A 20,866-nucleotide genomic window follows, 5' to 3' on the forward strand; every position below is an offset into this window, starting at 1 on the left:
CCTTCCTCTTCCTTAAATTAAGCAGCCATTTCTATCCGATATATCAGTGGGGTCTAACTTATGCAACTATAGGCAATCAAAGAGTATCTTCACGTTTTCTTTAGCAAACCTTTAAAAAGAGTTTCTTCTAACTCATTTTCTTGCTTATGATGGTACCTATGTAGGTCCCCCAGTAAGTGTGGAGAAGATATCATGTTGCTAACTCAGCTGTCAATTTTTCAGTATAGCTAAAGGGTCAGAAATCTGATACAGATGCCAGAGAACTCAATAATCTCAAGAATCTGTTATTGGTGATTTTTTTCTAGTCCATTATTAAGTAGACCTACCCTTATTTATCAAATCTATCAAAACTTTTAATGTAAAAAAGAAAATAAATTCAAGTAATTTCCTAAACACTTAGCATTAAAATAAACATAATATAATGTGCCCTTCACTGCTGGCTCTTATCAAACCCCCTCACTGTTTGGCAAGACAATCTATGTAATTTTAAAAAACAGTATGCTTTAGGGTGCCTGGATGCTTCAGTCGACTAAGCATCATTTGGCTCAAGTCCTGAACTCAGGATCGTGAGATTAAGCCTGGCGTTGGGCTCCATGCTCAGTGTGGAGTCTGCTTAAGATTCTCTCCCTCCCACTCTGCCCCCACCCCCTACTTGCACTCACTCTAAAAAGAATTTTTAAATAAATAAATAGATAGATAGTAAAAATAAATAAATAAATAAATAAAAATCAGCAACGCTTTAAAAGATTTCTCTTCAGCCAAAAGTACTTAAATCAATATGCAAATAAAATATGAGCAATAACACTATTTACACTTTTTTAAGTGAGAAAACTGAGAGGGAGGTACAGGGAGTCTGCTATATCCCCTATACCCACACATACATAGCTTTCCGCATTATTACCATCACTCACCAGAACGGTACATTTTCTACCAAGCATAAGCCTACACTGACACATCATAATCATCAAACATCCCTGGTTTCCCTTAGGGTTCAGCCTTCATGTTGTATGCTCTGGGTAAGTGTATAAGGACAGCCATGTAGCCTTTCAGACTGACTTCTTTTAATATGTATTTAAGTCTCCTCCATGCCTTTTCATGCCTTGACAGCTCATTTCTTTTTACTGCTAACAGTCCACTGCATGGGTGTACTGCAGTTTATTTATCCATTCACCTACTGCCCAACAGAAGAACTGCTATAAATATCAGTGTGTAGGTTTCTGTATGGACACAAGTTTTCAACTCCATGTGGATAAATACCAAGGAGCACAATGCCAGGTCATACAGAAAGAATATGTTTAGTTTTGTAATAAGCTGCCAAACTGTCTTCCAAAGTGGCCGCATCACTCTGCATTCCCATCAGTGGTGAGTGAGAGTTCCTGCTGCTCCACGTCCTCATCAGCATTTGGTGTTGGCAGCATGTATATTTTTAACACAAACTTATAACCCTAATGCTGCCACAAAGAAATAGCAAATATATAAGGAAACAATCACAGTTTTTACAACAAATTAGGAATTCTAAAAATTTCCCCTTTTATACCTTCTATAAAATAATTAAGTATAGCAAGTACTTCTCAGAAATGAGCTAGGTTGATTAATTCATTTGTTTTAGAAATATTTACTATGCACCTACAATGTAGCAGACCATTTTATTAGCCCAAATCATATCAACTAAATCAAGGCACAAGTAGAGGATTATGTAACAATGATTGATTATGCACCTACTAGGTGATAATCACTATTCTAAATCCTGGCATTGAACAAAATAACCAAATCCAAATACTCCTGCCTCAAGGCCCTTACATTCGTGTGTGTGTGTGTGTGTGTGTGTGTGTGTGTTTTGGCAAGGAGCAGGAGTGAGGATGGAATGACACTCCCTGATGTTCTTTCCCAATTCAATAAATAAAAAGTATGTGTTTAACCTAGCCTAAAAAAGCCCCTTTATGTATTTAATCTTCAAATTTATGTGAATAGAAAAATGACAGTCTGTCTGCTACCTGAAGTAACAGCTAATGTTATAAATAGATACTCCATTAAGTTTTCTTGTCTCCTTGTAACTGATATAAAAGACATATAAAATAAAATGTAGGTTTGTGGGTGACAAAATCTAGTGAAATTACCAGATCAACCTGGAAATCAAATAAAATCTACCACCTTAGCTTTCATGCCCTTTCATCCCTAAAGATTCAATATGCCCATACAGGTCTACACAGACCTCAGTCTATTTATACTAGATTAAGAATAAATCATAAAGGGAGATGTGTTTGATTTCATTATTATAGTGCTATTTTCTGATAACTCTAGGAGAGTAATTGTAGGATCTCTTTGGTATCTGTTAAGTTGCAAATCAATGTTGTTTTTCAATCAGTAAAGCTCAACTGATCACTTTCAAAGTGAAATTATAATTTCAAAGTTTTTAATATAAATTTAATTTCAAATTAAATTAAATTAAGATTTAAATTATTGTTTTATAAAATTTAACATGCTCGTTAAAAAACAAACAAACAAACAAACAAAACAATGAAGGCTTTGCGAATCTGGTGCTGGACAAAAAGGAACATTAATGCTGATTACTTGCCAAAAGGCAAGGAAAAGAATCTTACAATAAACTCTATACACTACCCAACTGGCTTCGATGAAACAATTGTGTAAACATGAATAATGACACATGCCTGGTCAAAGGACCCAGAAATAAAAAAAGAGCCCAGGCACCATGCAGTAAGTACTCTGAATACAGAAGATCAAAGGAGAAGATGTCCAACACACTAACTTCCTTTTCTTGGTTCCAAATGTACGCTTGGTCTTGTGGACGGTGCCATCAGTTCAGAATGTAGGCAGGAAGTTGGGACGTTTGCATTTGGAAAAGCCCAAAGGAATAACAACTGCATTCCTACAAGAGTACATTGCCGAGTTCTAGTTTTGTTCAGTACCTCCTACAATAACACCAGGGCCTAACAACATTTAATAACATAAGTGTGATAATTATGTGGTGAGGACCAAGGGAAAGCACTGGAAGTTCAAGATTATTGAACAGAATTCAGAGTAAACGTAATAACAAAGTCCTATTAATAGAATCCATCAACCAGGTCACAGAATGACTCTTTGTAGTATTATTTATTGTGATGATATTTTACCTTCCTGGACAGAACTTTCCTGGTGCAAGTCAGTATACAGCCTCACTTCTTCAGAATGATTTTTCTAATCTACAAAGACACTCCCTGTCCCTTTACATTCTCTTTATATGTGCTCATGATCTAATTACTTTCAGTTATTAAAAGCTGGTCCTAAAAATTGGATTCAAGGACCTAGTAGGATCTCAAGGCTGTTGTGAGGAATTTTTTCCTTGAATTTCCCAACAATGATTTCTACATGAACATACAAACCAAATGCCTCTGAGAAGTAACCAAAATCTTTGTGGAATAACCTTGAGAAAGGATGACAAAAGTTAGAAGAGGACAGGAAGGATGCCTAGAATGCATGCATTTGAAATAAATTACAGCGGTCCTCGCTTGGTCCACTTCCAGTATTTCTGAATTTCAGTTACCACGGTTTAGCTAAATAACATAGATGCCCCCAAATCACAGTACAAATTTCAGCTACCACGACACCACAATGGATTAAATGAGGACTTGCATGAGACACAAACTTCACTGCTCTCTCTTCAGTCCACAGATCACCCCGTTAATAACAGATGTGCATCATGATCAGTGACCAATCATGTCACTTCTTTCAAAGACTGTTGGTGACTACTCACTGAGCATCTCTTACTCAGTTCATGCGCAGACAGCAGAGCACATGTGGTGTGACCTTCAGGTCTCCCAGTAATAAATCAATGTGAAATTTATGATGGATTATCAAAGGAGGAAACAGGGTCAGCAGATTAAAGAATGAAGAAATATAAAGTAATAATTTTGGAAGTGAGATTCAAATAAAATGTAAATGACATCACAAAATAGCTGACTGTGGGAATGTCAACACACTGACATTCAAGAGATTCTAGATATACAGTCAGAGAAACTCAGTAAAAGTGAACTTATTGGCATAAATGAGGACAGTGAGTAGGTTGTGACAAAAGGAATGCAGATGTCCCAGAAGTGGTGACTCTGGCAAAAAACTTCACTTAAAGAAATTCTTGGAGATATTGTATAACACTATAAATGCAAAGGATAAAATGTTGGAAGCTGATCCAAACCTAAAAAGGAGTATGACAATTCACTGAGGCATAAAAAAAGATGCTTGCTCTGTATTCCAAGTTATATAACAAGAAGGAGGCAAGCACCATTCAAACTACTCTTGATGGAACACTTTAATTCTTAGTGTTTCTAATGTTTTAATTTACCATGTACTAAATCGTTTTACTTTTTTTCCCCCATTTCCTAATAGTGTTATTACTGACAGCAAGAGAGTTTTTAATGTTTTGACCAAAAATTCTAAAGGTCATGGAGCAATAGTAATTTTTTTGCATTTATTTTAGATTGCTTTGCAGAATTTCCGCTTACTTGGTCATGTTTATGGTCTTACAGTTTTGTGTAAAGACAAGTTCAAAGGAAGGAAAAGTAAAATAGATATGCCTGACTCAAAGAATTTCAGAACGTTGTAGTTCCTGAAAACTATAGGAACTATAGATCTTGGTGGGCAACACGTGAAATCACTTATCAAACATCTTAATGACAGAAATTACCTGGGGTACTACCAAAGATTGAGGAAGAAGAACCCTGGAAATCTGCCAGTAACTTAATTGTCACTGATGTGGGAAACTAGGAGTTGGTATAGTTTTAAGAACAAAAATAAAGTGTCTGAAATATACTACTAGTAGAGATTTGTGACTTTGGTTAAGATTCAGTGTTTCGTTCTAAGTTCTCTCTGAGTTGTTTGCTAAGCAGTAAGATTCTGCTTAAAAATTTGTAAGTTGAAGATAAAGGCAAAGATGTTTAGGAACATTTCCCTGTAAGAAATCTTTGTCTTCAAAACACGGTCTAGGGCTCACCAAGTCCTTCCTTGGCTTCAGGAGTTTAAAAATCTTCTTGGGCTTCAGTAGGATCAATGGCATCCTGAGATATAGTTCAAAATACATTTCTGGTAGAAAGTAACTCATTCTCCTAAAAACAAAGGCATAACCTGTTCTTTATATGGTTAGCCTATGGAAAGTCCAAGTTGAATCCTGAACCACCAAAAGACTGGCATTAGAACTAGAACTAGAAAAGCCTCCTGTGGTCAAATACAGACCGTAAACGGTAATCTGGTAACCTGAAACAATTAAGAAGAACTAGAAATCCAGAAAGTGAAAGTCATGGGTGTGAGTTACTATTAATAACTCAGGGGTTTTATGATAATCACACTCTAAAAAACACATCACCGAACGACAAGTAGAAAAGAGAAGGGCTCTCCTGTTTGGTGGAATCCCAGGCCATAAACAGGAGGTCTCTTAGAAAGGGTATCCCCAAAAAGGTAGACTTAGATCCATGACTATCCTCAAAATGGGTCACAGAACATGCACACTTACATGTTTCCTCAACTGAAATGTGAGTGCTACAAAGCCAGGGGCAATATGCATTTCACTTCCACATCTTGAGGCTCTAAGTCCCCGTGCTTAACAATCACAGGCTCCCTGTCAATAGATACTTGTTGAGGAAATTAAACAAAGTAGGTCTACATTCTGCTCTGTTAGTAAGTTTCATCTACTGAGAATGAGTACCCAGATATACGTCCGCTCTTCATGGAAAAAAAAAGTTCTCAAAATAAATTCAAAATAAACTAGAGAGGTAGTACAATGTGGTGGTAAACAGCACTGGTTCAAATCCCAGTACTACCAGAGAAGAGCTGTGAGGCTGTGGGCAAACTGTCAAACCCACCTCAGGTTTTTATCTACAAAACAGGAATGATAACGATGGCACCTACCCCCACTGAGTTCCTATGAGCTGTAAATGTGACTGCAGAGGTCAGTGCTACCAGCATCCATCTTACAGAGCAAGGGTTCCACAATTATGTAGGTACTCTTATCATTAACACCTTCTGTATGAGTCCAAACTGAGTCAATCAAGCATAAGGCCTGCCTCCACCCTGCCCGCCCCCCCACATTTACTTGTTCTAAGGAGAGCTGAAATAAAAAATTCCCACCAAGATATTTTTTTTGGCTTCAGAAGCATGTTCTTTAAAATATGATCAGTGGAATAAATATTAAAGAGCATTCAACCTAACACAAACTGAAAATTAAAACAAGATTTTTTTTTCACCCATCAAATTATTAGCAAAGATTTTAGAATTATGTCAGGATTATGAGGTGAAAAACAGATACTCTCATCTGCAGTAACTGATACAAACTTTCAAGAAACACTTTGGCAGTATGTATCAAGAGCCTTAAAATATCTCTGCCATTTCCAGTCTTACATATCTTTAGCAGAATTACTTCCATAGTATCAAAAAAATTTGGAAACATCCTTAATATCTATCAAGATGAGAGTTAAGTAAATTAGAATATAGGCGGCTATAAAAAGATTTCTGAAAACAAGGGGGAAATTCAGGATATATGTATATAAGTTCTATATGTCCATTTAAAGTTTTCTTTTTTAAAGAAACATAACAAAAATGCATAGGAAAAAAAATGAAGGGGAAGGAGGAAACGCACTAGAATACACCAATAATTTATTTCCATGTTGGGGGACTTCAGATTTTTGTTTCTGCTCCATAATTTCTTATATTGTATAAGGGGTTCTAAAGTGATATTTATTCTTTAAGTCAGAAAAATTATAAAGCTTATTTTGTAAAAATATGGCTGATATTTTCTGGTTCAGACAATAAAAACAATGTCACTAATGATAATGCCATGGTCAGCAAACTTCAACCAATCTAAATGCAACAAATCACATTACTATGAAAAAATTTCATAATCTTAAGAAAAAGCTATTCTCTACCTCAATCATATGACATGGGCTTAAGGCCTGGGTCTGCCAATAGAGATAAAGGCTTTCTCCAACACCAGGAAAGACTGAATAGGTCTTGATGCTCTATCAGTCTTTTTTGTGATATAAAAGGCTTACCAAAATTCTAAGAAAATTTCCACAAGAAGTCTAGACACTTTTTTTGAAAATAAAAGTTATGAAATATCTTGACAGTTGTCACTGTTAGCCCTTTCTTCCCTTTCGTTTGTTTTAGACAAAAGCTGAGAACAGCTTTGAAATCACAGAGCATTTTCCAGAGTGCCACACATTGAGCAGAGCCCACAGAATATATAATCAGTCATCTCTCCTCCATTTTCATCACTTTAGATTTCTGAGTAAAAGTAAAATTCATGAAATATACAATAGGCCAATCCACTACAACATTTTACTAGCTTTCATTTTTTTAAAGGTTGCAGAATGAAATAAATGAGATCAGCAGTATTCACACCTTGCCTTGTATAAATGTTTGCTGTCCTTCAATGACTGACCATTTCATCGCACGATAGGGAGATAAGGAATAAATCTTACATGTTAGAAGTTTAATTGTTTAGACTGTCACCTCAGAACTTCATCACTGTAGTAAATTTCTTTTACCAAACTGGTAGGGAAATATGGTTGAGTCTAAGTATCAACCGGAATACATATTACCTTTTACCTAGTAGTGACAATTCCACATAGTTGATGCTAAATCTGAAATAGCAACAAGATTTACTCTGAGAAGTTTGGTCACATGATTATCACAGCAAAACACAATTAAAAACCACAATTCATCCATGACTACTTCCTTAGGGGCTGCAGAATCATGGTAAGGATGACAAAAACATGGTTGAGATGGGGCTTCTCCTAGGATGAACACAGGCACACGGATGAGTGCAAACTAGGAAAACAAAGAGAGGGCAGTCTTCATGCTCAAAAGTACAATATCCTGCCATGACACTAATGCAGGGCCTTGACCATCTCTACCAAAACAATGTGTGTAAAGGCTCTGAAAATCCTACGAAGAGAGAGTTAAAGGTATTCTTATTATTAGGATTTCCACTATTCGTTCTTAAGAAGTTTAAAAAAAAAACCTTAGTTAAAAGTGAACTGTAGTAAATTATGGGGGGAAAATACACACTTCAAGAAGAATATTAAGACTATACATTATTATTTATCACTTTATCACATTTCCTAATACAACTTAGATAAAACATTTCACTAATATTACCTACCAGAAATAACATTTTCATCATTAAAACATAAATGAAAAATAGAGATAAATACTTACTCACAATACCAAACTGTCCCCAAGACAGAAGTACAGCCAAAATTGGGAAAATAACAATGAGGATATTTTCATTTGGAGAAAACCATGAAACTAGGAAGAAAACAAAAATCACAATTAATATTTACTACAATCATGTTAAGTCCTGACACTGATAGTCAACAATATATTTTTTATTGTGAAGACAGAAAACAAAAATAACTTATTAAAGCTGTGGCCTTAAAATAATTACAAATTACACAATTTACTTCTAAGCAAATTTTACTTCTGAAACAAGAAGCTTGTTTAAGTGTTTTTTTCCACATTTTCCCTCACCTATGATTTATGGAAGGAGACAATATGACACAGGAGCTGAGAACAGGGCTCTGCAGCCATACTGCCTGGCTTGAAATGTAACTCTACGTTATGAACTTTGGAGGTTTGGACAAAGTCTTAACACCTCTCTGTTCTTTACAGATTTCAACTGTTAAACCAGTACAACATAGCACCTACCCATCGAAGGACTGTTGCAACTATTAATAAAGCTACTATGTGAAAAGGACTTAAAACAGGGCACCTGGGTGCTTCAATCAGTTAAGCACCTGCCTTCTACTCAGGTTCCTGGGATCTCGGGGTCCTGGGATGGAGTCCCACCCTGGTTTCCCTGCTCAGCGGGGAGTCCGCTTCACCCTCTCCCTTGGCCCCTCCCCCCCACTTGTGCTTTCCTCTCACTTTCTCAAATAAAAAAATAAATTCTTTGAAAAGAGAGAGAGAGAGAGAGAAAGAAAAAAGAAAAGGGCTTAAAACAAAGCTTGGCTATGTACCAAATATTCAGTCAACCTTCACTAAGATAACTGTAACTGTTAGGTATTAAGGAAGTTTCTGTTAAGTGGGTCACATGTTACCTAGGCAGTAAAAACAGAGCCACACAGTCTATATGAAGGAAACTGTAACCTTAAGATTTCAAATAACTTGAACTTTTAAAACATTAAGATTCATTTCATTTTAACACTTAAGAACACTGATTTGAACTTTCTTTAAAAATAAAGCCAAATAAATGCATCAAAGAAATTTCGAAGTTTGCCTGCACATGGGGAATTTGCCGTTTGAAGAGCATTCCTCAACCCTGCCCAAAGCAAGCACTGGTATTCCTCTGCAATTGACCCTATTCATTCAAATCCTCTGGGGCTCTGCCATTCCGTATCGACGTGTGAAGAACCTGGTGGACTTTCCTACCATAATGATATATTTCTTGTATGAACCTTATGTTTAAACCTGGTAAATGTTCCCACTATACAGACTATAACAACATTATAAATTCTGTCTTAAAAGTATTAGCTTTTCAGAACCTAGCATTTTGCCCTGTGCATAGCAGAGACTCAACAGGCTTGCTGTTGAAGGTTCTAACAGTCATGAGGTTGGCTGGTGAGTGAATGGAGGACTGCATTTCATTTTTTCACAGATCCCTACCCAGAGAGAGATTTTTCAGATATTCTGAATCAATACCTTAATTTTGAACTGTATTACTGAGTATCTTCCTACACCAAAGAAAACCTATTATAATTTCGCCTAAAATCTAAGAGGAAAAAATTTTTTAAATTATGCTTAGGTTTTCACATCTAATGTCCAAAGGCTTTGATAAAAGCTCTATGATCTGAGGACTATACCCAATCAATTTATTTTCCCTAGCCATTTTCTCTATTATTTTGTTTTGAGTTGTCTATATTAACTCCTCAAATCCTCACAATTATTGTATGAGGAATTACTAACCCCTCCTTACGCTGAGGAAACTGAGGCACAGTGAACCAAGGATCGTTTTTAATTTTTATTTTATATTTTTTTATTACGTTCAATTAGACAGTATATAGCACCTCATGAGTTTTTCATGTAGTGTTCAACGAGTCATTAATTGCATATAACATCCAGTGCTCATCACCACACATGCCCTCCTTAATACCATCACCCAGTTATCCCATCCCCCCACCTCCCTCCCTGGGCTGGTATCCAAGATCTATAATGAACCAAGGATCATAAGTATCTGAAGTTTTCATGCCCCAAATGGACTTCTGATGCCCCTCTGCCTACTTCACCAAACCTCCCCTCTTGGGTTTCCCCATTTTGGTAGCGCTGACTTCCCCAATTATTCAGACCAAAAACCTTAGAGTCATCCATAACTCCTTGGTTTCTCTCACATGCCACAGCCAGTCCCACAGCAAATCTTATGGGCTCTACATTCAAAATACAGCCAGTATCTGATCAAAATAATCAGTAGGTGTTTAAGATGAGCTGACAATGAAATGTTCTTTCACTGACCTCTCTCCCTATGCAACAAAACAATCTCAGGATATATTGATAGAAACCTATTAATATGAGGTGTGTCTGACCATGGTCTGATCACTCATTTTTCATTTCACGAATATTTACTGAAATCACACCATGGATAGGGTATTCTAGACATGTAAGGTCTGCTAGTGAACATGGCAGGTGGGACCATGAGCTAGAGGAGAGGGAAGAACTGAAGATCAGACTTTTGAGGAACTGGATTTGAGCCACATGAAGATAGGGAAGAAGAGACACCAAATGAACAGCAAGTTCAAGAAAATAAATGGTGGCTAGAATTTAGTGATACAAGAGAAGATGGGAATCTTGCTGGGACAAGATCATCTCATAACAGCTTGTTATGAGAGTTTGGATTTTATTTTAAGAGTAATGCTAACTGTTTGGAAAGCTTCAAACGGGAGAAAAATAACCATGATTCATTTAAAATCTTCTCCAGCAATGCGCAGAATGGATTACAGAAGGAGGATCAATCAGAAAGTTGTAGCAGCAATTGGGTAGTGGCAGGAAGGCAAGGTGTGACCCACAAACCCAGGCTCGAGTACATTTTCACTCATAACACTTAAAGACACACAGGAAATTGTTCCAAAGGAAGGTGACTAGAACAGGGATCCTGAAATCATTAGCAATGGCTGGAAGAACTGGGGATTTCAACCTTAGGGAAAAATAGAAGCTTGGGAGAGAAATACCATAGCCCTTCTTGTGAGAAAGAAATTGTAGGACTGCATAGTCTGGCCTCACTTAAGTTAGAACTGGAACTGCCTACTAAGAGGCTGAGATCCATTGGGAAGAGACAGTTTCCTCATGTCAAGGGTTCAGGTAAGAAGTTTGAATGCTAACTTCCTGGGGTGTGATAGAAGTAATTCATGAATTAGACAGCGAGAGACTAAATGACTCCTGGAGGACTCCAAGCCTCTCTGTGGAAATAAGAAGCGTTAAGAGACATTTCAGTGACATACAGAAGATGGGATAATAAAACAAAGAACACCATCGTCTAAGTGATTCTTAATGGAAACTTATCAGAAGGTTTATTCAAACGTCACACATTCTCCCCTCTCAGCCCCCACCCCAAGATTTTAATATGTTCTCCATAGTAAGAGTGTGTGTGCATATATGCACACGCGTGTGCACGTTCACATTCATGGAGGGGATGTTCCGTCATTCTCTCAGTTCAAAATCAGGGCTGCACACCTCTGCCATAATTTCTCTCTTCTCACTGACATGAATGTGTTCTCTCTCTTTAATTTGTCAAGGCGGAGAGTCTGAGAATCACCGAATTGGACATTCAAGAACCAAATGAGATGCTGGGGGGGAAAGCCAATGTTTTATATAAAACCACTTATATGCCCATTAAGCTATTGATTTGTTTTGGTACTACTGTCAGATGACTTTAACTCTTGTTCCTCAGTGGGAGAAAAGAGACAAGATACTTCTCCAAGGTCCTTCTCAATTTTGAATGTCTTTGGCATTAAGAAAAAAGCTTAAAATGGACTAAGAGCAATATCAGATATTTTTCCACTTTAGGATTAAGAAAGATAACCCAAGGCAATGTTATTCCATTCACGCTATGGCTGACAACTCTGCCCATTACTCTTTCCCAATTCCTGTTCAGGTAGTGAGGCTCTCAGGAAGATGAACTCATTAGTGGAAAAGCAAAGAAATGATATTATGAGGGTGTGGTCTATGAATGAGTGTTTGAATTCTTCTTCCCAGCCTAAGTGTTATAAAAACCAAGTACTTCATTTCTTTTATCACTGTGTACAAAACGGGATATAACTGGAAAAAGTGAAAAGATCACTTTAGTTGACGTAAGTGTGCTTTTCCTTCAAATACATACATGGTAAACCTTCACGAACATCAGCTTCCACAAAAGAAGATCACAATAAAATTTACAAAACTAAAATTCAAGCCAAATTTTTACTTGATGTTTCAGGATTGTGAGGACTCTTCTGATGTGTTGACTTGTTTAGGGTACTTACATAACCCAGAATTCTAAAGGCGCTCCCAAACCTCTGCTCCCTGCAATCAGCCATTTGTAATTCCCTCCCCCTTGAAGAAGGGATGGAACAGTGAACATGATGGCTTTCATTCCCGTGATTATGTTGTGTCATATGCCAAAAGGGATTTTGATGATGTGATTAAGGTGCCCAACCTGTTGGCTTCACAAAGGAGCAATTGCCTTTGAGAGAGAGAAGGCTGGTGTAATCAAATGATTACATTTGTGCTTTTCCTGGAAAAGAATTCAATATGTGAGAGGGATTCTACCAGAGGAAGGATCTTCTTTGCTGGCTTTACATATGGAAGAGGCTGTGTGGCAAGGAATGAGGCAACCTCTGGGAGCTGAGAGAAGCCCCCAGAAGTGGACATGCAGCAAAGGAGCAGGGACCTCCATCCTACAGTCGCAAGGAACTGAATTCTACCACAATCATGTAAGCTTGGAACAGGACCTCGAACGCCATATGAGAACACAGCCTAGTGGACACCTTGATTTTGGCCTTGTAAAACTTCATGTGGAGAACATAGTTATACCATGACCAGAACTGTGCCCTACAAAACTGTGAGCTAATAAATGGAAGCTGGTTTAAGCCACTACTTTTGTTATTTGTTATACAGCACTAGACACCTATTGCAAGATCTTCCAATACCCTCATGCCAACATCATAAGCATAATGTATATCACGTTGACAATGACAGAAATGGCAACTCTACTGAATTTGAAATAACCCTTTTTTAAAAAAAAGTCTTAATAACTTACTTGCAGAAATGTAAAATTTTAAGCCTCCAAGTGTTTGTATTATTAATATCAATATAGATATTAATAACATTTTGTAACTACTATTTACATTTAGTATTTGGTTATTTTCAAGGTGTTTTCAAAGAAACCATATAGCATGGTGGTAAAAATCTTGGGTTTTGAAGACAGACAGATCTAGGTGAAATCTTTTAACAAGTAGTTTAAATCTCACCTGTTCTCTCATCTGTTAAATGGTAAGACCTATGTCTATCTGCTAGAGTTCTTGAGAAGATCATAGGATACAACATATATGAATTATCTGCTATGTGCTCAAACAAATATTGTTATTTTACTGTTCTTATTTATACTGCTTTCATTTTCTAGAAAGTAGGGATCATGTCTTAGTCATCGTCAGATCCATAATGCCTAGCACAGTGCCTGGCACATGGTAGGTACTCAGTAAATCTTTTTAAGAGATACTAACTTGGGGTGCCTGGGTGGCTCAGTGGGTTAAAGCCTCTGCCTTCAACTCAGGTCATGATCTCAGGGTCCTGGGATCGAGCCCCACATCGGGCTCTCTGCTTAGCAAGGAGCCCGCTTCCCTTCCTCTCTTTCTGCCTGCCTCTCCGCCTACTTGTGATCTCTCTCTATTAAATAAATTAAAAATCTTAAAAAAAAGAGAGAGATACTAACTTATACACATGTCAAACAATTCTGTCATTAAGATAGTATCCCCATTTTACAGATAAAACTGAGGACCACATAGGTTGAGTTTCTCAAACAAGTTATCTTAAACTAGAAAATGGTGAAGTATAGAAAAAGCTTTCTAAATTCAAGTCCTGTGCTCCTTCCATGGTGTGATACTATATACAGACACCACAGGCATATACAACTCTAATTCATATACAGTACATCTACATATTCCGTCCTAGCCCTCAAAAAAAAAGAACACAATGGTCACCATTACCCACATTCCACTAAATAGAATTCTCTATTAAGTAATTTCTATTCCTCCTTTATGCCTACATTTGCAAAAAAAGCACAACATAGTAAAAATGTTTTCCACTGCCTAAATCCCCAAAGTCCACATGATGGGTAAGTATCTCTACTACAGTAACTTTGTATTCCACAGTAAGAGTCCTGCCCCAAATTAACATTTTTGAGCAGAGGAGGTTTCTTTCTTTCTCCAGTCAAAAATGGGTATGAAAGAGACACCACCAGATGCTGGCAAGGATGCAGGGAAACTAGATTGCTCATATGCTGCTGATAAGAATGTAAAATGAAAAAATCATTCTGGAAAACAGTTGGCAGTTTCTTTAAAAACCTAGCGTATACTTACGTATAACCCAGTAATTGTACTTCTGGGCATTTATCCAGAGAAATGAAGAAGACTATGTCCACACAGAAACCTGTACATGATTGTTCACAGCAGCTTCATTTGTAATAGCCAAAAGCTGGGAACAACCAAAATGTCCTACAAGAGGTGAATGGTTAAACAAGTTGTGATATACCCATAGCATGGACTACTACTACTTAGCCAAAAGAGAGACAGAAAGACAGACACACACACACACACATACACACACACACACAGAGAAAGAGAGAGAGAGAGAGAGAGAGAGAGAACGAACTACTGATATACACAACTTGTATAGTTCTCAAGGGCACTGTGCTGACTGAAAAAAGCCAGTCTCAAAATACTGTATGATTCCACTTACAATGACAAAATCACATCCACAGAGACCATGATAATGCTTGCCAGGGTGGGGGTATTTGGGGAGGGGGCAGGGAGGTGACTATGAAGAGGGTGCATGAGGGAGATCTTTGTGTCAATGCAGCAGTAGTTATGAATCTTGATTGTGTTGATAGTTATTTAAACATACACATGTGATAAAATGACAAACATATACACATTGTACCACTGTGAGCCTGCTGGTTTTGATATTTTACTATAGTTACACAAGAAGTAATCACTGGCAGAAACTGGGCAAAGAGTAGACAGCACCCTTCTGTTCTATCTTTGTAATTTCCTATGAACCTTTAATTACTCCAAAAAATAAAACTGAGTGCAAAGTCAAATGTCTGAGACCTCCGGTAGAGTTTTCTACATTATCTGCAACAAAACAGTATCTTCTCTTTTTAATGGCCTGAAAGGTAAGTACGACTCATTTTTTAACAGGGTACTTTGAAAATAAAAAAAGATAAAATAATCACACTTTTATAAAATTATAAACTTTGTCTTCATCTCAGATATTGGTACTTCTTCCCCAACCATCTTCATTCCAGCATCAAGTCTTTCAAATTTCATATCTAGAGCTTAACGGTTTGCCTCTCAGTGACTGACACTGAACTCCAAAATCATTGCTTCTCCCTGGTCTTACTTCTTCATTCCCACAAAAGTATACATTCCTTCAGAAAAATTTCAGCTAGGTATCAGATTATATAATTCCAGACACTGTGTTTGAATAATTAGACCCTGCTGAAAGGTTCGCATTTTTTAAAAAAGCTCCCTAGTCCAAATAAATATAAAATAAAAGTTACTGTGTAAGAGATTTTCTAGCAGAAATGTTCTCCAAATTCTGCCAACCTGCTCTAAGCTACCTCCTACCCATTTCTCACTGTACAGAAATCCCTCTCCCAATACTCCAGGCCAGGGTCAGCAACTTGCTATCTCACTTCATAAAATAAACATCCGAGGAACACAACCAACATTTGCAAAGCACCATGGCTGACGTAGAACTTACATGCAAGAGATCTTAGTTGATGCTGGTTAAACTGTAGGACACACAAAAGCAGGGATCGATTTTCATCCCTACCCCAGAAATATGGTAACCTGAACCCAGATAATAAACTTCTCAAGATCACATAGGCAAATAATTAAGTTACAGAATAGGGTACAGAATTCACTTTCTGATTCCTAATCCTAAACCATGTCAAAATATTCCATCAAATTAAACATCCCACTCTCAATCTGGTAACAGACATTTTATAACCATGAACACTAGAAGAATAGAAGGCAAAGAGCTGATCCAATTGAATTATTCTGGTTCCATCTAAAGCAGAGGTTCTCAAAGTATGGTCTAATCCTAAAATCAGTAATATGTCTAGTGATTGTAAACAGATATTTCAAAACAGAAAGTCATAATGCACTTGTATGTAGTTGAAGAAATCAACTGGCACCAGAAAGAATAGAAAAGAAATCAGGCTGTTTACTTCAGCTAATGACTGCTTTATACAACTCACCAAACCACGTTTGTGAAGAAAGAGCAGAATCATGGTGCTATAATCAAGGCTGAATTCAAATACACTGAATTGGATCTCTAGTTCTTCTAAATCTTGGCCAGTGAAAAAAACACCAAAGCAAAGCTAAGCATAGGAAACCTCAAGGACTCATCCATGATAACCTGATTTTTTAATCTCCTGATTCTCCTTCTAACCTATTCTCTGCAAATGGGACATAGCTGAGACTTGTCAACCTCTGATCAAAGTGTAAGGTTAAAAAAAAAAAAAAGGCCAAACAGTTGCAAAGAGACTGGAAAATTAATCACATGCAAGAAAGTACTCTTGATGGCAGCAAACAGAAATGCAGAGTAGATGACCTCAGGACTGCACCCCAACAGAAGAGTCCTTGGACCAAAAGTTTGAGAACCACACAATATACAAATTAACCAACCACAAAGGAGGTTCACTCTGAAAAGTAGAAAAGGAAATAATACAAAACACATGATCTTAAAGCTATTAAACATTATATCAGCATTTATTATTAATAGCCAGCTTTTTGATTCAAAGGAGTATCTAGGCCCATTTACCCCTTTCTAACAGGACCAGGATGCTACAAGACAAATAAATGGAAAGCTTTTGTAGAAATCTTACCAATTCGGTATTTTAGTTCTATGATGGTTTCGCCTTCTCTGCTTAATTCAGTTACTTCACAAGTATAGTTTCCTACAACAGCTTCTTCCTTATCCATCTCCAAAGATGCAATGCCAGTTAGTAATTTTTGTGGTATGATTTTTGTACTCTTAAACTTATCACCATGAGTGGTCTTCTGTAGAGCTCCATTAAAGGTGAAAATGTCTTTTCCTTTTAATTTCCACTTTACATACATCTCATTAATGTTTGTTGCCTCCACGTTATTAACAAAGCATGGGATGATAACACTTTCATTGCAAGCAGTGTATTCTACAGATCTGGTTATGTTAAATATTAGCTGAGCTGAACCTGAAAAAGAAAAAGAAAATTGTTTCATTTCATTATAGAATTCTATACTTCAAGTTGTTACAAATCCTTAAGATAAAGAGCAATGTTTCACTTGTTCATTTAAGCAAACAGTGCAACTACAGAGAAGACGGGCAAGGTGAAAAAAATCCAAATTATTTTAATATTAATGTGCACAGCTGGCAGACAACATTGTAACTTTTCCTTACTCAATCTCAGTAATACAAAGTATACATTACCATATATCTTGGGAATAAATTCAGCAACCCTGTTGGAACATGCAGGTGTAGTATCTAGCTTTGGAAGCTTTGAAGTAATCATTACTGCCTCCTGATATATATAGAAAAATACTGTCCGAACCATGAAAAATTTTTAACAGAAAATCAAACTAAGTATTATATTTGGTATATACTTCCTCCAAATAGAACTTGCTAAACTGAGAGGAGGTTTATTTCTATGCTTGTCTTGCATTTCCAAAAAAGATGATGGGGTCTACTATACTTTAATACAAAAAAGTAAGCCAGATGAATCACATCACATCTCTCCACGAGGATGGAAAGTCAGAATGCTAAGGAGAAAAACATTCTCCGTGGCTACTTTCCCATTGCAAAATACAGACAGCAATAGTCATTTTGTATGTAAGTATTAGGAAGTATTATATGCAACAGAAAAGCATTTTCCTATTTCACTGAAACCATGGAAAACAATTTCCAAATACATATTACAGGTATTCTTTCCTCCTAGGAACCAAAAACCACTTAAAAAAAAAAAAAGCTAAGAAACAAGTTAATACCAAGAAAGAGCAGATACTGCTAATAATAAATATACGTCTTCTCTTATCCACTTATCCATGGCTATGCTTTCTTTGGTTTCTGTTACCATTGGTCAACCACAGTCTAGAAGCAGATTATCTTCCTTCTAACACATGGTCAGACAATCTATAGTAGCCTAACTCTAGGTCACATCACATTGCCTACAGCCTTCATCTCATCAAGTAGGCATTTTATCATCTCATAACTTCATAAGAAAAAGGGTGAGTATAGTACAATAAGATATTTTGAAAAAGAAAGCAAGAGACTATATTCATATAAATTTTATTATAGCACATTGTTATAAATGTTGTTTTATTATTAGTTATTAATGTCAATCTCTTACTGTACCTAATTTATAAATTAAATTTAATCATAGATACACACAGAAAAAAATTATGTAGGATTGGTACTATCTGTGGCTTTAGGCATTCACTGGCAGTCTTGGAACATATTCCCTACAGATCATGTGGACTACTGTATTCTATCAGTTCTTCTCCGGAGAATAAACTATCATTGCCTTACAAAAGAGGGATTGGAAAAGGAGACACAATCACTTACCTTTCATCTAACATGTATGAGAATATGGAAAAATTATAGCTGTCTTCCTTACTGTTCAGCCATTTAACAACCCTCTTACCTTAGTAATTAGCAGGCTTCTCCCTCAAAAAACAAAGCACTAACAAATGCAAATAAAACATCAATTTCCGTAATTCATTCTTAAGATTTCTTCTTTCTACATTTGTAAAATGGTAATAAAAATCAGGAGCATCAGATATTATTGTCCTAGGAACATAATTATTATTCAGTAACTGCCCAGTGCATTGAATGCTAGGATGCAGAGTGGAATATGAAGTGGACAATGTTCAGAATGTCTGAGTACAAATTAAGCAATTCATTTAACTTTTCTATCCCTTGGTTTACTCTCTGTAAGAGGATCAAAAACAAACAGTGGGTTACTTCGCAGAATTGTGGTGAGCATCAGAGGAGAAAAGACCTGGGCAAGGGGCTCTCTAACAATACCATGCTATGAACATGAGGGGCAATACTATACAAGTTAGGCGATACAGCATTTTAATGTAATGATCTGGACCTCCTCTGATTGGCAGGTCCAAACTGTGTTATTTCTTCAAAGCCTTGGGCCTGTGAGTTGTCATCCCTGAGCAAGAAGCGCTGGGGATGGAGAGGGAAGGAACTATAGTGTTTGAAAAGGAGAGAAGTCGGGTGCCTGGGTGGTCCAGTCAGTTGAGTGTCCTAACTCTTGGTCTTGGCTCACGTCATGAGCTCAGAGTTGTGGGATCGAGCACCATGGTGGTCTCTGCACCGAGCACGGAGTGTGCTCGAGATTCTCTCTCTCCTTCTGTCCCCCCCCCCCTCTTAAGTAAATAAATCCTTAAAAAAAAAAAAAAAGATTTTATTTATTTATTTGAGTAAAAGAGACAGAGCACATGCACGAGTGCACATGAGCAGCAGCAGGGGAAGAGCGGGAAAGTGAAGCGGACTTCCTGCTGAGCAGAGAGCCCCATGCAGGGCTCAACCCCAGGACCCTGGGATCCTGACCTGAGCTGAGGCAGATGCTTAATGACTGAGCCACCCGGGCACCCATGAACAAATCTTCTTTTAAAAAGGAAAGAAAAAAGTACGATGCTGGAATCAGAAAGAAAAGAATTAGAAAATATAGTGAAAGGTTTTGAAATGGACAGAAAGATTCCTGAGCGCCCTTCCAATGGAGTACTGGAAATTGTGTGACAAATTCCTTGGGACGATCTCATTCTGTAGGACCCTATGCCTTTCACTGTGTTTATCTGTCTGTGCTATTTTATAATTTTGGCAAAACTGATGGCAATGCAAATGATTCATGTCCATAGAGATACAAATAAACTTTGTTCTGCAATTCACTTCTCCCTGGTGGAAGAAGAGATTTCAAAAAATCACGTTTTATTGCCCTGAGGATAATACTGCATCTATTTGAAAATTCATTTCACCATTCCTGATTGCCTATAAATATGTCTGTTCTCTCAATTTTCTTTTAAAACTGAGATGGTTTTATCATCTTGCTGGTTTACTTGTTAATTAACACGTGAAATAAAACCTTTGATACATGGTCATTTTGTATTTGTTTGAGTCAAGATTTTAAAAATTATTTCTAAAAATCACCTTTTAATAAAAGAGATACAAGTGAAGAGCTCAGTTTTCTTAGCAAACATTTTTAGAAGGCTCTAAGTAAGAAGGGGTTGGTGAAAACTGGAGTTTCATCTTACATTTAGAGAATGAATTTTCTAAAAAATCAGAAAGCACTAATTGCACTGCATTTTTTGTGGCAATAGAACAATCTTATAGCTGAAGCAATTTAAGTAGAATAAATACTATCAATAAAACTCAAAGTAAAACTGACCTAGATAAGCCATAACTTGAATAGCCCTGGTGCTAATTAATAAATAAGGGTAGTCCAAAAATGCCACTCCACCAGCTGTTAATGACAGCTTCATCCTCTATAAACATTTATTTTAAAAAAAAACCAAAACTATTAAACAGTGAAATTATCTGATTTGGGTTTTCTATCTTTTGCCTAATGCTTTCTGATGAAACA

General features: G+C 36.9%; 1 protein-coding gene across 5 annotated transcripts in view; it reads right to left on the bottom strand.

Moving 5' to 3' along the window:
* Nucleotides 1–20,866, bottom strand: part of CD47 (CD47 molecule) — a 45,593-nt gene that overhangs the window by 16,390 nt on the left and 8,337 nt on the right. For all 5 annotated transcript variants that reach the window (XM_044251326.1, XM_044251330.1, XM_044251328.1 and 2 more), the window contains exons 2-3: nucleotides 17,123–17,470; nucleotides 8,203–8,292 (exon numbers count right to left, since the gene is read on the bottom strand). In XM_044251326.1, coding sequence (XP_044107261.1) covers nucleotides 8,203–8,292; nucleotides 17,123–17,470 — 438 coding nt within the window. The remainder of the gene's footprint in view (nucleotides 1–8,202; nucleotides 8,293–17,122; nucleotides 17,471–20,866) is intronic.

This window comes from Neovison vison, chromosome 6, assembly GCF_020171115.1.
Source record: "Neovison vison isolate M4711 chromosome 6, ASM_NN_V1, whole genome shotgun sequence".
Lineage (NCBI taxonomy): Eukaryota > Metazoa > Chordata > Mammalia > Carnivora > Mustelidae > Neogale > Neogale vison.